Source organism: Prinia subflava, chromosome 8, assembly GCF_021018805.1.
Source record: "Prinia subflava isolate CZ2003 ecotype Zambia chromosome 8, Cam_Psub_1.2, whole genome shotgun sequence".
Taxonomy (NCBI): Eukaryota; Metazoa; Chordata; class Aves; order Passeriformes; family Cisticolidae; genus Prinia; species Prinia subflava.
In genome coordinates, this window is record NC_086254.1 from 26626577 (window position 1) to 26644088 (window position 17512).

A 17512-nucleotide genomic window follows, 5' to 3' on the forward strand; every position below is an offset into this window, starting at 1 on the left:
AGAGGTGCTCGTGAGGGAGGAGGATGTGCAGCATCCCCAGGGGATATTTCACAGCCATATCACACACCAAACATCCAGCAAGGAGCATCTGCAACAGTGCTGCTTTTTAATTTCATGTTAAGTACTTCTTGGATATGAAAGTGAGGAGTAGGTAAGAGTCCCACATGTCCTTGTCCCAGGCATAGCAGCTCTGTGAGCTTTTTCAGGATCAAAGAACCATTTTGGTTGGAAAATACTTCTAGGATCATCAAGTCCAACTGTTAACCTAGCAATGCCAAGTCCACTGTGTCCCCAAAACCACGTCAAATGACCAATATCCAGCATTTTCAGTGAGATGCCTGGAGGTGGAAGGCGTGAGTGCGGTGTGAGGAGCACAGAGTGCTCTGTGCACCATTATCCTCAGAGGGAGGCAGTTTGAGGGAGCAGAGGTGTGAACAGTTCTGGTATAAATTGCTTATTGAGGTGTGAAAATTCCGCCTTAGGGCTGGACAGTGTCTGGCTGCAAGGGGCTGCTGTCCATGGGCTTCAATAGCCCAAACTGCAGGACAGCACACACTCTTGGTTTTACCTTTTTGTTTGTTTTTTTTTTCTTTACAACACTGTGTGAAGTAGGGCTCAGTGGACACAGGAGAGATGAGCAGATCAGCTCTGTCTCGCAGACTGAAGTGTGTTGGACACTGTTTGGTGACACTGATGCCTCCTGGACAGCCTTTGTCGTGGCTGATCCCAGTCCAGCTCTGCTCCTTGCACGATTTTTCTGCAGCCCAGTTTTTGTTCCTACCAGAAGAAAGAGGAAAAAGCTGAGCGAACAGCCCTACATTTTGTAGGGGGAAAAAACCCACTACTTTGCATCAGGCCACATCCTGATGCAGAGCTGTGTGTGCTCAGTGTGTCCTGAGCATCAGCAGCAGGGAGTTTCCCACATTATTCCCCATGGAGCTGCTCAGCTCAGCCCCCAGCTCCTCTGAGCCCCTTTGGGGAGGGAGGTACAGAGTGGCTGTGGACAGCCTAGCAAACAGAGCAGCATGAAAAAAAGAAAATGGGGGAATATAAATTAGAGGGGGTGTGAAAAGAAATTGAGGAAATGCATTAGTCAAATTGTTTCAAGGCCTTGAATGGTGTTTAAATGGGAACTTTTACCATGCATGGGTTTTGAATGCAGCACAAGTCCGTGAGTCAGCACGGGTGGGTGTACTGGGAATCTTTATGCTTCCTTTTATTTATTAAATGTTGGCCCTGCCTGTCAGGAAGCCATTTAGCATCGGGAACATTTGCACTTCAATCGAGTAGAGATTCCGCTGTTTTACCTTTTGCCCCTGAAATTTGTTTCTCTCGTGTAGCCTCCTGTGATTTGATTTCCCTCCTGACAATACTGGGGTTTAAACAGGACGTGGCAGGCAGCTCTGGCTGCTGTAAATCCCTGCCCAAGTCTGTGTAGCTGTGGTGTTTTACACCCTGAGTGAGTGCTTTGCAGACTCAGCGCCGGAGAAGGTATTAGGGAGGATGGATATGCTTCTAAATTTATAAATCACGGCAAAGCAGTTTTTAACAAGCAGAGGTGTGATCCTGCATAACACAAGCCTCCCTGGCAGATGATTAGCGACTTCCCTCATAATAATTAGAGGGATGGTTTAGAAATTATTATTATACTGGGCTCAGTCAGTCGTGCCAGCAGAGGCTTTTCTCTCTGACTGGCTCCTGGGACTGACACATTGTCTTCATGTGTGTGCTGAGAAGAGATCTGTGCCCTCCCAGCAGCAAAACCCAGCTGCAAGAGCCTTAGGCAACCTCCAGAGACCACGAGGTGCCTTGCAGGAGGTTGAGAGGTCCCACTGGAAGCTCCACCTGCTTAACCTGACCAGGGATTGTTCCACGCTCCACCAGCTTTGGTGGAGCTCCACCTTTGCTTATTAACTCATTTTAGAGAGAAAATAAAGAGCCCTTCAGGCTGATGAGTCCACAGGGACTGTCCTGGTTCCACAGTCAGCAGTTTCAGTGCTAACAGCACTGCTAAGTGCTCATCCCAGCCCTCTGAACAGGCTCCACCTGTTGCATTAGAGCAGCCCTGGGTGAGTTTCTTCATTTGATGCTCACCTCTCACAGGCAGGTTGTCTTTTGGAAACCACTTAGCATTGGAACAAAACACAGGGCAAATGCTCCCTGCTGTTTGCAGTTTCTTCTTTGTGGAATTTTTTTAGCTATTTGACCCTCCAAAAACTGGAAGGCCAAATCTTCCACTGGATTGAAGTTGCTCTGGATTTACACCTTCAAAAGAACTGAGCTCAGGAGGAAACAAGACGAGGCAATGACTTTGATATCATCTGCCTTCTAATCTTGCAGCTTCCAGCCAGAAGGTAGAATTTGTTCTCTGCTTGGCTCTCTACTTGCTTGTTTGTTTGTTTTAGGCAGTCGACTACGAGATGAACAGAGCTTTCATGCTGACAGTGATGGTATCAAACCAAGCTCCCCTGGCCAGTGGCATCCAGATGTCCTTCCAGTCGACAGCAGGAGTCACAATCTCAGTCACAGATGTCAACGAGGCCCCGTATTTCCCAACCAACCACAAATTGATCAGGCTGGAGGAGGGGGTGCCGACGGGCACGGTCCTGACCACGTTTTCGGCGGTGGATCCCGATCGCTTCATGCAGCAGGCAGTAAGGTGGGACACCAGGCACCCCAGGGGCTCCCCTGCAGCTCTGGGGGGTTCAGCTGCACCAGTTTGGGGAGGGAAGCAGCTGAAAGGGGATTTCCAGACTGACTGGTGGGATGTGAGTGAAATCATGGCAGGGAGTGGCACTTGTAGTGTCCTGCAAGCCTCACAATGCCCCTGCTCCAGGTAAGGCAGGCTCGGAGCAGCTGGGTCAAGGAGAGCAGAGTTGGATCCTGTGTTACTGGACTGCAGTGGGCAGATCACACCTTCAAAGAAAGCAGATTTTGTGCCTTGTTACAGAGGTCAGGGCAGCTTTGTACCCAGTCTTTGGCACTGCCTCACCCAGGGTGTTCTGACCTGTGTGGTTCATGCACTTCATAAACACAGAGGTTTAGAAAAAGGCAGCTTTGTTATTTCTGTTTTATAGGGGAGAAACTGAGGCACAGAAGGGCTAGGCTTGGGTTTTCAAAGGGAATGGCTGGGATTTTTAATCATGCCTTGTGTTGCTTCCAGAGGATTTAGGTTCAACCTTCCTTAAAAGTACAGTGCAAGAGGAGCTGTCTAGTCCAGAGCAAGGCTGGTGAGGTTACAAACAGCTGCTGGGCAGGCTTTTAAAGTGTCAAATTGTTCAGTGTTGCCAGAGCAGTCAAACGCCCATTCACAGGTCATTGGCACTTGGTCTGTATCTCACCAGTGCTCCCCTTGCCTGCTCCCCGTAGGTGCAATTTGTTCCTTTCTCTTTAGAGCACCTGCCAAACAGAACCTCCTCCTTAGCTGCTTTCCCTGTAAATGAGATTCAGCTGGCAAAATTTTAACCTTGTCGAAGTCAGATTTCTATCTAAGCAGCTTAAGATCACTTTTAATTCATGCTGTGACCAGGAGGGTGTCACTCACTCTGGTTTGTCCCACCTGGGCACACCAGGGACTGAATCCACGGTCCAGGGCCCTGGCTCACACACCTTCCCACCAGGAAATAATTGGCAGCAAAGTGTAGGTGAAAATGAGTCCTTGTGACACTTTCACAACTATTTCAGGTCCGTCTGTGCAGATAGGAAATGCATTTCCTGCCCTTGAATACTTTTACATCCACAGGAGTTGTTTTCTTTTTTGTTTCCAGTCTGTAGGGGCTGTGGTATTTTTGGCAAAAACTGAGTACTCGACGTGACCACGGCTGAGACCACTTAAGCTTGCATCAGTTGTGACATTTTGTGTCAAGAAGAGTTTGAAATATTTCACCTGGCACAGAGCTGTCGGCTCTAGAAAATGATAGTTTATTCACTGCCTCATCTTGTTGTCTTTAGACAGGCATTGTGACTTTGGAGGAAAGAGACCATCCTAACTAACAAGGCCATTTTTCTTATGTTCTTTTTGAAATATTGGCCTTTGAAGGGTCTTTATTTCCCTGATGTCTGTACCAAGGCTGATTTTCAGAGGAGAGAACAACTCATTTGTGATTGAGTACTCCCTCTAACCTGGAGGGGGGGTGATCTGTAATCCAAACGTGCTGTTCCTGTCTTTGCACAGGGCATGTGAAGGGTCTTGTAAGGATTCCTGAGAGTATGAGCAGCCAGTTACTTGACTTGTTTCTTTGTAGGGCTTCCAGGACACACATTTTGTGCATCCACCAGCATTTCATTTCCAAACCCCAGTACAATCTCTCTCTCTTTGCATCAGGACAGCCAATGCCAAGGCTTTGCAAAAAGCAGTGGGGTCCTGTCTTTGTGAGATGTAAAAAAGTTATTTTATATTTTATGTTTTACTTCACAGTTGGCATTGGTGAGTTAGGAAAAAAGATACTCAAAAGGCTAAGCCTACAGGTCCATGATAAGCACTTTGCAGAGCTGATCCAGCTGCCAGAGCCTTGCATACGAATTTCAGTTTTTAAATAGTCTTTGATGAAATAGAGTTTTTACAAATAGAAGATGAGAAAGCAGGAGCATCTCCAGTAATGCACAGCTTGGCATGGCCAGTGTCACACCTCAGGTTATCCTCATTAGCCACAGACACATTCACAAAGCCAGCTTTGAAACTGGATCCCTGGTCATTTAGCAGAGAAAGGGCAGGAGCCTCACAGCAGTGATATTGAAATGAAAACACCCCAAAGAGTCTAGCTCCATGAAATGTAATTCTTTCCTTTGGCAGGGGTTTGTGCAGCTGTGTGTTGCTTTCTTCTTCACATGCATTGATGCAGCTCAAGTTTCCCTTTGAGTTTCTGCTTCAAACAGCCCAATTCTGGAAAGGGATATTCACCAGAAGCCAGTAATGCTCTCACCTGCATATCTAATGACAAATTATATACGACTATCAGCAGGTCTGAGTTACCCATGAAATAAGCTCAGCTTCTGTTTGCTTATTTCAGTAATTTTTAGTCTGGCTATTCATTAAGTTCCACTTGGATAGTTATGGTCCATCTCAGTTCAAACAGTATAAAACTGTGAGGCAGAAAAGCAAGAAAACAGGAAAATAAGAAGGATGAACTGAGCACACTGATCTGGAGAACACAGGTAAAGTTTGCCCAAAAAAACCCATGTTATCAGCTGGCTGCAGGGGATTTGAATAGACAACAACTGTGAGTTGGCTGAGTAGTTGGGAGGTGACTCTGCCAGTTTGGTATTCCCAAACTGTTGTTTATTAGTGGTGGGCAGAAAACAGGAATATCTTTAAAAACCTGTTTTCAGAAGGACAAGGAGAGAGCAGGAATCCATCCTCTAATTTAGGCATATGAATGCAATGCTCATTGCAGACCCTGTTTCTCCTCAGCTGCAGAGACCTCAGGAAATGTTCTCTCCTAGCAGCAGGAAACTGGCATGTAAGTGGCACTTAGTGGAAAGAAGAACCTTTAAAACTAAAGTAATTGAAAAATTGAATAATTGTAAAGGTCAAAAACCGGATACTCAATTAGCATTGTGTTTGTCAACAAAACCAGTTACCCAAAGGTCCTTTGAATCACGGGTCAGGACTCCAGAAAAAACGTATTTCAAGCAATATTAAGGATATGTCAGTGAAAAGACTGCCATGTATTTATTTCCTTTCTCTGTAGATACTCTAAGCTGTCAGATCCTGCAAACTGGCTGAACATTAATGCCACAAATGGTCAGATCACTACTGCTGCTGTCCTTGATCGAGAGTCAGACTACATTAAGAATAATGTCTACGAGGCCACATTCTTGGCGGCTGACAACGGTGAGCCCAGGCTTCACATTGTTCATGCTTCAATAAGACTCTAATGTGATGCATTAAGAGAAATGATGCCCTGACAGAGTTGTCAGTATAAGTTATCTTTTTCCCAGGTTTTTATGGTCAAAAATGTGAAAGTGGGACGGGAAATTGCTGGAGTAAATTAAATGTGCACTGTATTCGGAGAGTGTTATTAAGGGAAAGGGAGGACAAATGGAAAATTGATTTGGGGAGCTCAGTGTAGCCGTGTAGCCTGAACTTTAAAAAGTGTCAAAGGGATGTGCTCTCCAGGGGCTGCCGAGCACACCGGTCCTGGTAATCCTCCCAAAGGCACTGATCAGAGCATTCAGGAAGCCTTCCATCAGGAAACCAGAAATAATTTTATGGGATGGCAGGAGGGTATTAAAAATAAGCCCATCTGTTGAACCGTGGTGGCTTTCATAAAAGGTGTGTCTGTCACTGCAGCTGGGCTTTTTCTGGCCACTGCCTTCCTGAAATGTGCAGCCATCATCAAATCCTTTGGTGTGCTTACTACCAAAGCCACTCAGGCCAGTCAGATCTCCTGGAAAAGTCCTGTTTGCTCTTCTCATTGAAGATCACTCGGTGCTTTTGGTCCAGTCAGCACTGAGAACCACTGGCCTTGCTCAAGGGCAAAGCAGCTCAGTGCTGCTGCCCTGTTTTTCTCTTCCTAATCCTGGTTAGAAGGAATTGACCAATTTTGCCAGCCACACCCAAATGTGGCCATGCTGGTATTTCATTCCTCAGTGCTTCCATCTGGAGAAGGTTCAGGAGTTTCCCAGGACAAGGAAAAGGCCTTCCTCCCCCTCACCCACCCTCACTTTCCCATTGCAGGGTGCTGAGCACTCAAACCAGAGCCCTGCTTCAGCAGCACAGTTCAGCCTGGGCTTGGCTGTGAGCACATAAATCTATTGCTCATGCTCTGCAGGTGCTTTCAGGGCAGTGTGTGTGTGATCCCATGGAATTGCCATGGTCATTATGAGCAGGTTCAGTGGTGGTTGCAGGGCTAATGAAAACTTCCTCCCCCTGGGGTTCCATGCATCACTTTAATCACTGCATCCCAGGTCACAGGGGTGAGGGAAACTCATGGAAGAGCTTCAGTGCTGAGGAGCTGTACCAAGAAGTGCATTTTGCCCCTTCTTTGTGCCATGAATGGTAGGACTCACCCCACAGCCCCATCCTAAGCTTCCCCTCAACGAATGCAGCCAGGACAGGGAAATTCAAAATGTTCTCAAAGAGGTCTAGTGGTATTCATGTGCAAAAGCCACAGGGCAAAACAGGTCAAATGAGTAGGCCAAGGCTGTTCACAGTGGTAGAGTTTGAACCTATCAACCTAATCCTCACCATCTGACCTTGCAAATTCCAGGCATTTGGTGCAGGGTGATGTGGAGTTAACCCCTTTCCCTGGCTGTGGTGCTGATGCAGCAGTGCATCAGCGCCTCCACATCCATCATTCAGCAGCTCAGAAAGTCAGGGCCTAGATAAATCTCTTCATTCTGAAAAATTAATCTATCACTGGTATATTGCAGCCATTAAAATGCACATAAAGCAATGCCTTATTTAAAATTCTGTCTAGAGTGCTTAGGATAACAGCTAAAGTTTCATCTAGGCAAATAGACTCTTGCCACATTGCTCCCAAGTTCCAGGTTCTCTGACATCAAAGAAAAGCTTTGGGTCAAGGGTTTTGGTGGGGATTTTTCTCTCTTTCTTGAAGGAGCAGCAGCATCTTCTTTCCTTGAAGTTGTTTTTGCTGTTCTCAGTACATGATAAAGAAGTTTAGCCAATACTCCTTGGACATGCTCTCTTTCTGTCCCTGGGCTCCACTGTAGAGATACTGTCATTAAGAAAAGTCTTGACTGCAATGTAAGGAAGGCAGAAAGGGAATCCTAATCCACAGCATGGTTTTAACCTGGTTTCCGAGGAGAGAGTCATCAAAACAGCCATTACCAAGATTTGCAGGAGCAGCTTGGCATCACCTGCTTGTACTTTTAGTTTGACTAGGGGCACTGCTGCAGGCTACAGTTCTGCAGAACTCAACCTCTTGTTCTGCAGGAAAACAGGAACATGAGGAGGCTTGGGGAGGTTTTACACCCCATAAAGCAAGGGACCATGAAATTTCAGTGTGTCCCTAGCAAGGCCTAGGGAGGGAAGGTGAAAACCCTGTTTTGTTGGGGCTGGAAGGCAGAGAGGGGTCTGGTCTGTGGGGGTCCCCCGGGCAGCGGTCACAGGCTCGTGTGTCCCGGCAGGGATCCCCCCGGCCAGCGGCACCGGCACCCTGCAGATCTACCTGATCGACATCAACGACAACGCCCCGGAGCTGCTGCCCAAGGAGGCGCAGATCTGCGAGAAGCCCAACCTCAACGTCATCAACATCACGGCCGCCGACGCCGACGTCGACCCCAACGTGGGGCCCTTCGTCTTCGAGCTGCCGAGCGTGCCGTCCGCCGTGAGGAAGAACTGGACCATCACACGGCTCAATGGTAAACGGGGCAGGCAATCCTGGGCACCTTTGGGCTCTGGCTCCCTAACGAGCCCCACGTGCAGCTGCCAAGCTCGAAACCTCCCCGCTTTTCTTTTTAAATCTGATTTTTTGTTTTTTAAAGCGCATTACGGCTGACGTTATAGACAAGATAGTTAATCAGAAATGATTTGTATCAGACCTGCAGCATAACTCCAAGAGCCTTGGCACTTGGCTTTTTTTAATGCAGTTCATAATTATGAACAGTTATCAGTAGTGAACAGAGTATAAATCATCCATAATGGCCAAGGGGAAAAAAGCTATTATCAGTCTTCCTTATGTTCCTCTAGTGTAATTGTCATAAGCCACAATCAGGATCAATGTTCATTTCTCTGACCATAATTGCATAAAGGCAGCCTTTTAATTTACCATGGAACCAGGAGGGCTAGGTAAGTGTGAAGATTGCCAGTATGTGAAGGATTTTTATATTGCAGCGTGCAACCACAAATGGCCCTAATTGCTCTGCTTATTGGTAGTTTCAGCAGAGGATGGAAAATACCGTGGAGTTGTGGGCTGGTTTTGGCTTCAACTCTGGTCCCTCTCACTGAGGTCTGCCAGAGAGGGCCAGACCAGGGGCAACAGCTTGTGCCCTCACAGCTCAGGGATTACCTGGCTGTGCCTGTCATCAGTGAGTTCCCAAAATCCTGGGGTGGAAGGGTGAGTGAATACAGAGCCTGCACAAGTGTGGCTGCAGGGCTCTACCAGTGTGTATGATGTGTCCGTCTGTCTGTCTTGGTGTCCAGGGGACTACGCCCAGCTCAGTTTGCGGATCATGTACCTGGAGGCAGGAGTGTACGACGTGCCCATCATCGTGACAGACTCAGGAAACCCCCCGCTGTACAACACCTCTGTCATCAAGGTGAAGGTGTGCCCGTGTGACGAGAACGGCGACTGCACCACTATCGGGGCCGTGGCGGCGGCGGGGCTGGGCACGGGGGCCATCATTGCCATCCTGATCTGCATCATTATCTTACTGAGTGAGTACCATGGCCTGAAATCACAGACTGCTTTGGGTTGGAAGGGACCTTAAAGTTCATCTTGTTCCAACCCTCCTGTCACAGACAGGGACACCTTCCACTCTCCCAGGTTGCTGCAAGCCCTGTCTAATCTGGCCTTGGACACTTCCAGGGATGGGACAGCCACAGCTTCTCTGGGCAGCCTGTGCCACACCCTCACTGTAAAGAATTTCTTCCCAAAATCTGCTCTAAATCTCCCCTCCTTCATGTTTCCCTGTTGTTCTTTCCTATAGCTTGTATTTTTCAAGCTCCATGCAGAGGGCAGGTCCCTGAGCTTGGGCTGTGGGGGTGTTTCACACATCTGCATTCAAACCTCCTTCACTGCAGCATCAGCAAAATGAGCTCTGCCTGTGTCAGACCTGTCTTTCTAAGACTTCCAGTAGCTTTGCAAACATTATTGCACCTGGCAACAACTTGTAAGTAGTGAGTGTGATAGGAACATCCACATTTTGCAGGGAAAGGTTGAAGGCTTCTTCTAAATTTCTTTGTCAGATTCTCCCACAGCTCTCATGTCTGGCTGGCTGTTGGATATACTGGTTCCCAGTCCCAGATACACTAGTTATGGGAGTCTGGATAGTCCCTTGCTGAGCCAGTGCACAGTTGTGTTTTTCTGGTTGTTCCAAGGAGAAAAAGAATGGTAGTTATTCCCATTGCTTTTTAAATGACCTCAGATTGGGGGATCATGAGGGATTATGAGTGTTTTTAGAGGAAGGATTCCTAGTTTGTCAGAAACAATGGAGGACTGGGGGTACATCACAGAGAAGGACTGGCCATCCCTTCCCTCAAGGCAAAACTATCCCTTTTGTCCAGGAGTGCTATCAGTCCCAAGCTTCCATGAGCATTACCAATAACCATGTGTGCACACTTAAAAAGTAAAAATTATATCATTATAACTGCAAGCAGGAGTTGGCACAGTAGGAATAGATAAAAGCAAGTGCTGAAATGAACAATGAGGTAAATATTCATCAAGAAACACAGGATGAATCCATGGGACTCTCATTAAAGCTAATGGGAGTTATGGTGCTAAGTGACATTTAATATTTACCCCCAATGCGTTTTAACAGAGAACAGACAGAGCAACATATGCTCCAAATGTCACCTAATGGGGACGTGACATGGCACATCAGGAGACTGGGACACCCCTGGACATCCATCCACATCCTGGCTGGTGGTGGGGATGTATTGGTGTGTAATTGATCTCCTGCATCAGGATGGAGAGTGAGAAAGGAACTGGGTGTTTGTGCAGACCCTGCTCCTCTGGCAGCCCAGCTGAGCTGGTGGAGCATCCCTGTGCCCAGCCACGGTGCCCAGTTCCTGCCCTTCACTCCCAGTTTTGGCTGCTCCCTTCAGCCAGGGTGGTTGTTTGGGGCACTGCAGTCACATGCCCTGATGAAGGTGTTCATCAGCCCTGCCTCCTTTTGCTGTCCAGGTTGCACTGGAGCCACAGAAGTGATTAAATACAAGTCTTCTTTTTGCTGCTCTTGTATAAATCCAGTGCTAAAATACAATTTAAAACGGTTGAAAATCCTATTGACTGAAATTAACTTCAGCTGAAGGACATTTGATTTAAGAGATTCCTCTTTCCATTTTCAGATACATTATCCCATTTTAAATTACGGGTTTTATTACAAAAGCTTATTTTTACATTCATTGTAATTCTAATTGACTTTTTTTTTATCTTGGAGAGCTGCAAAGCACTGTATCACTGATGAAAAATGTAATTTGCAATGAGCAGTTTTACAGTTACATCCTTCCAGTGTTTTGCCTCCTTTCTATCTGTTCCATATCGTGACCTCTAAACAGTAGCCTGGAAAAAGGCAGGGGAGGGATTTTCTTGTGCTGTTTGTCCATTTTAGAGTCAGCAGGTCAAAGTTGGATGACTTTAAAAGCAAAAAGAAACAAGGGGACAGATCCATGATTGCTCCTGTGAAGGAAGTTTATGCCTTTACGTTTTCTCAAAGGTTTTTTTCCTTCTTCTTGCTACCTTATGTATTAGCTGCACAAATAACACATTTAGAAGAGCAATGCAGTAAAAAATTGTGGAGGGTGAAGACAATAGATTTCAAGGAAAACTACATGCAGAGCAAAAATGGTTCTAACAGCAGTAATAGCACTTCCCATTCTGCAGAGTGAATAAAAGGAAGGAGAGTGCACTACATCCACCATTGACACTTTGAAGGTTTTTTTTTTTTTCCAAGGTAGCTGTAAAGGCGTTAATGGCACCGTTTTTTCCACAAGTCCATGAAAAAGCATCATATAAAAAAAAAAAAGGGAAATAAAAAGATAAACCCCAGTAACCATTATAATATTGTCTTTGTGGACCAGTCAGGTATCTTGTTGTGAGCGACTTGAAAAGGAACAATGAAAAAAAGGACTTCAATAGTGTGCTAAATAGCTGAGGTTTTATATTACAGATGAGAGTTACATTTTCTTTCCTTTTCTTTTTTTCTTCCTTGAATAGATCTAGGATAAGCATTAAAGAAATGCTGAACTATCTGAAAACAATTCTGTTAGCTGGCAGGCAGGGATGGCCGCCAGTTGGCACACAATGGCAGTAATTAGCTGTCCGGTCCTCTTCGCTCACTTCACTGAATTCCTGTTGGGTATAAACACTTTGGTGCTGGGAGGAGGAGTTTGGATCCTCTAACCATATCATCCTTCAAGTTGGCTGGCACATCCAGGTTCCCAGGGTCTGGTCTCAGCTGAAAACCCCAAACTTTGGGATCTCTCATCCTGCCTGGGTGTGCTTGTGTTGGCTGTGTTGGTTTGGCACAGTTGAGGGTTAACCCAGATGAAATGAACCTGGGACACTTGTTCCCACCTCCACTGTCCATCCATTGCTCCCTTCTCCTGCAAATTTCCACCATTCCACCTCAGTGTGGGGCTTGCATGGAGAATGGAGGGGAGAGCAGACAGTGGGAGGTGTAACTGCAGCAGCTGCCCAGGCTGAACTTCATTCTCCAGGGCATTATTTACAGCTACTGAGTACAAGAATGAAAATTAATGTATTAACACGTTCTCGAAGAAGACAAGATATGGCTGCCTTATGTTAGTGGAGACCTGAGTTCTCAGATAATCTTGGGTGCAGTAATTCACAGGGAGTACATGGCCCCTGGGATGTGGCTGTCCCTTTGAAGGGTGAGGTTGGGGAGCAGTGAGCCAGTGTTCCTTGTGGTTAAGTTGTTTAAGAAGGGAAAAATTTCTCATGATTCAGTCTCATCTCTCCCTGTTACTGTGCTGAGGGAGATTAGCCAAGCCTGGCATGCAAATGCTGATGCCTGAGGAGTTTGGCTGTGTGCTACCAGATTTGCTCTCCCTCGTTCTGCAAAGCTAGCCCTGCTCTCTGAAAGGATTTCAGATGATCTGAGATGTGCTTTCCAAGTCAATGGCCAAATGCATGTGCTAATGTCCTGGCTAATCTGATCTCAGAAGTCTGAAGAGCCTCCCTCATGGACCAAAGGAGAATGTGAGGGAGGCCAAATTGGATTACAGGACCCAGTGTTGTGCATCCTCCCCAGATCAGTCTTGCCTGGCCAACTGCAGAAAACAGCAGAGACTGTCACAGTCAGAGCTGGTGACCTGAATGGGCTGAACCTGCTGGAACAGCCCCTTGTTCACAAATGTTGGGTATCTGCACCTGTTTCCTTCTCTGCAGCTCTCTTCCCTACATTTTTATGCCCCTGAATAAAATAAAGGTGGAAATGTAATCCTGAAAACTCAGGATTCAGATCAAGTATTTTCAGAAAGCTGCAGTTTTCACACTTTCTGGTTTCTTCTCCTTTGATCGTGCATTTTACCCCTGATTAATATCAGCTCAATCAGCATCACTGGTGGATCTTAAAGAAATGTTTGTAGTGGGAATCTGCCACAGAATTTACAGCTCTCACTGATCTCTCCTTTAAAATCAGACCTTGCAATAGGTTAACATTTTATTCCTCCTGCCAGCAGGCAGTGAGGCAGGGGTGGGTGAGGCGTTAGGACACCTCAGCCCTGTGCTGCAGGAGGTCCCAGCTCACCCAGCTTGCTCCCGTTGCAGCCATGGTCCTGCTCTTCGTGGTGTGGATGAAGCGGCGCGAGAAGGAGCGGCACACCAAGCAGCTCCTCATCGACCCCGAGGACGACGTCAGGGACAACATCCTCAAGTACGACGAGGAGGGAGGCGGAGAGGAGGATCAGGTGAGAGGAGCCCCTGGGTTGTGGCCAAGGAGCAGCTGTGTGATCTGTACTCTCAGAAAGGCAGAAAGCACATTATTTTTAGTAAAATGCATGCAAAGGCTTGTGTTCCTTTGTTTATGACCAGGCAGCTTTATTGGTTTCCCTGGTGTGGTGGAGAGGCAGCAGGTCCAGGAGGTTCAGGATATTACTGGGACAGCCTCCTGTGCAAGCAGGACAATGCCAGGAGGCTGGAGCCACAGGGATTTTTCTACCCCCTAGGCAGCTTTCTGGGGAAGAACTGTAAATTACTCCATTGACACTCATGTTTAAACCACATTTCTGTTACTTAAGTCATTAAAATTGTGTATTTTACCAGAGATCTTCATAAAACCAGCCAGCAGCTGTGCCCTGCCCAGCGCTGTGGCTGCAGTCTCTTGCCTTGGCTTGCTTGAGCTTTGAGCTTCTGTGGGCTTTCCCTGCATTTACTTAATCATCTCTAATGTGCCTTTAATTTCTTCTAATTTCTGGACATGGTTTGTGAGAAATGTCTAAAGAGATTTGGGGATTTTCTCTTTCACCACACAGCACGCAGTGGCAAAGCTTTGCTGGGTGACAGAGCCCTGAGCCACAGGCTGCCTGAACATGTCAGCTTTCCTCCAGTGGCTCTTCCTACAGACACCAGTGCTGATGTTGCATGAAAACTTCCCTGGCCTGCACTCCTGGGATGTGCTTTTCCACTGCTCCGTGTCCAATTTCTCACCTAAAATTGCAAAGTTTGGTCACCCGTGTTGAAGTCGCTGTTTTTTCACTCATACCAAACACGCATAAAGAGCCCAGGTCACTCTCAAATACGATGTTCATGCACATTATGTGACTGTACACTGTGTAATAGCTTTGTTTTTTGCTTGTTGAGTTGGACTGCATGGTTCCAGGTCAGTGCTTAGGGATCCCACAAAACCACTGTAGCACACCCTGCCATGTCCTGCTGGCTTGGAAGGCAAGCGGGTGAGCCTGGTGAGAGCTGCCATGGCAAACTCTGAGGCAGGAGTTCACCCAAACCTTGTAAAGTTCTTATTCCACAGAAAAATCCTTGCAATTAACATTCCTTTTTTGTCTTGTCGCTGTCAAGTTATTTATAAATATTGCTTCTGGAGATTCAATCATCCCCGTCTGAGCACAGGGATAGTTTTCCTGGTAGAAGGACTGTTCTAAGCATAACTAAAGTATCTGGTTTCAGGCAACTACACTGTAGGCTTAAATATTTTAGGAAGGATTTGTTAAAAATAACAGCAAAGGATGAGCAGCAAAACACTATTACCTACGTGAATACATTTTTAATGAAATATTACCTGGTTCTCATTTTGTGATAGAAACCTGTTCTGTTGGGATTTTTCATGAGCAAAAAGAACATAATTACTTTGAAAAGCCTACATGCATAAATGCAAAACACATTTTAATGTTTTTACTTCTGTAGAAATGTAATTGCAATAATACATCTACCAACACTGTGTCTCTACGTTATAATGTGTATTTTGTCAAAAAAGTAATGTGCACACCTATGCACACACACAAAAAAAGCCAGGGTTTTATCCCAAATATTTAGATGCTGTTTGAAATATTCAGAAAGTATTTAAATACTTCATTTAACCTACAAGCTACACTCTTAGGAGGTCAATTTTATGAGCTGCTCAGAGGTCAGGTTCATCTGTAATTTAGATGGAGGTGCTACATACCCAGGGATAAGATTTGCTATCGAACTTCAGCTGAAACAGAATTGGAGCCCTCGACTTGTTTGCACATTGAATGAGCAGGTGATCTGAACGAAAAGCTCTGGGTTTCACACTGTGCCTTCCCATTTGTCACAGGATTACGACTTAAGCCAGCTCCAGCAGCCAGAGACCATGGATCACGTGCTGAACAAGACACCTGGAGTCAGAAGGGTGGATGAAAGACCTATTGGTGCTGAACCACAGTATCCTATAAGACCAGTAATCCCACATCCAGGGGATATTGGTGATTTTATTAATGAGGTATGTTCTGTAGGGGGTCCTGTGTCACATCTTCAAAGCCTGAGCAGCCAGCTAACGTCAGGTTTCCCTGACTGCACAGACCAAGCTGTGCTGCTGCTCATGCTGCAAGTCTGATGCCAGCCAGGGAAAGGATTGGCATGAGCAAAGGATGCAGGGCTTGGCCTAATGAAGGCATTGAACCAGCAAAAAGCCCAAGATTTCTGTCTCGTGGGTGTCACAAACACCAGGCTTTTCAGCACCCAGGCAGAATGAGCCATTTGTGGTTCCTGGACATGTAATTATTTCAGCAGTCCGTGCCTTCCTCATGAGCTCTGTTTGGTGTAAATTCTCAAAGAGTTTGCAGCACAGAGAGACTCGGATCAGAGAGGGTTTCTTTATTTTATGTTAGATTACTGCTCCTTTATCTGCCTGTACAAATATCTATCCATTTGGCATTTATCTCATTTTTAGTTTTGAGTGATTGAGTGGTTACAAACCAATCAATGCATTATTTCCTCCGAGACAAAGCACGCCATCCATTTCCCAAGCCAGAAAAATAAATGTTACAGCCATTTAATTCTATTATTACATGCATTTCCTGCTGTGCTTTTCTCATTTTCATCATTAAAATCCCTTCTTCCTTTGTCCCATTGCCCATCCTTCACTCACATTCACACACATCCATGCTCGTGCATGCTCGCTCTTTTTACACACGCCCCTGCTGCTGGAACCAGTTCCCTCTCCCCACACTGAGAGCCAGGGCTTCTGAAGGTGGGAATGTGGAACATTTGCTTTATTGCAGGGCTATTCCACCCGGCTTTTCCTGACTCTGGGCTCTGCAGCAAAGCAATTCTTTTTTCTCCATATCCCGAGGCTGTTTCCGTGGCCTGCCTACACTGCTGCCCACACCTCACACGAGCAGCAATGCTCCCCAGCCCTCTGCCCAGGATTCCACACCCCACATCTGTCCTAATTGCAGAATTTTGCCGGGAGTGATTTTTTTTATTATTATTATTTTGTTTTCCTGAAGGAATGAAAATCATCAGAATTAAAATATTGGTGGGAGAGGAAGGGTGCTGGGTTTTGTTTCATGGGCTAAGCTGGAAATCTCAACAGGCAACCCCAGAAAGGACATGCTGGCCAGGACACAAAGATTTCCAGATCCAGAAATGGATTATTGGAAACAAACAGTTGGAAATAATGACTCCTTTTCGGGACAGTGGGGGTTATTGGGTTTTCTCCTGAAATGTCTGTACCCAGAGGTACATCCGGGAAGCCGCGGGACGCTCGTTTTTCCCATTTTAGCTTTGCTGCAGGAATCCCAAGCATCCCCCCCATCCTGTTCCCCCTCAAACCCCGTGGTGGGCAGTAACACCGTGTGTTCCCCCCTCCCAGGGCCTGCGTGCAGCAGACAACGACCCCACAGCCCCTCCCTACGACTCCCTGCTGGTGTTTGACTACGAGGGCAGCGGCTCCACCGCCGGCTCCGTCAGCTCCCTCAACTCCTCCAGCTCTGGGGACCAGGACTACGACTACCTGAACGATTGGGGGCCCAGGTTCAAGAAACTGGCGGACATGTACGGGGGAGGAGAGGAGGATTGAACTGACCTCATCTTATTTAAAAAAAAAAAGAAAAAAAATTTCAAAAAAAAAAAAAAAAAAAAAAAAGGAAGAAGAAAAGAAATTTAGGAAACAACAAACCCACAGACAACGTTAATGAAAAGAGCCGATGCAGGAGCAAGAACTGTACAGATGTGGCAGCTTTTTTAATTAATATCCCCTGCTGACTGTGTTGTTATTTTTAGTGGTGATATAGGAGGTTTCTTTTTTTTTTTTTTTCCTTTCTTTCCTTTGTATTTTGTTTCTTAGAATATTGAGCTGTCTCGCATGAACACTTGTCTCTGCTGCAGGTTTCTTTTTGGGTTGTTTTTTTGTTTTTTTTTTTAATGTCAGCTGGGATATTGCTCGT

General features: G+C 46.2%; 1 protein-coding gene across 1 annotated transcript in view; it reads left to right on the forward strand.

Moving 5' to 3' along the window:
- CDH4 (cadherin 4) overlaps nucleotides 1-17223 on the forward strand; it is a 426922-nt gene extending 409699 nt beyond the window's left edge. Inside the window, exons 10-16 of the mRNA XM_063404276.1 lie at nucleotides 2406-2659; nucleotides 5691-5833; nucleotides 8092-8325; nucleotides 9107-9340; nucleotides 13416-13555; nucleotides 15400-15564; nucleotides 16939-17223. Coding sequence (XP_063260346.1) covers nucleotides 2406-2659; nucleotides 5691-5833; nucleotides 8092-8325; nucleotides 9107-9340; nucleotides 13416-13555; nucleotides 15400-15564; nucleotides 16939-17145 — 1377 coding nt within the window. The 3' untranslated portion in view covers nucleotides 17146-17223. The remainder of the gene's footprint in view (nucleotides 1-2405; nucleotides 2660-5690; nucleotides 5834-8091; nucleotides 8326-9106; nucleotides 9341-13415; nucleotides 13556-15399; nucleotides 15565-16938) is intronic.
- The last annotated feature ends 289 nt before the right edge of the window (nucleotides 17224-17512 follow it).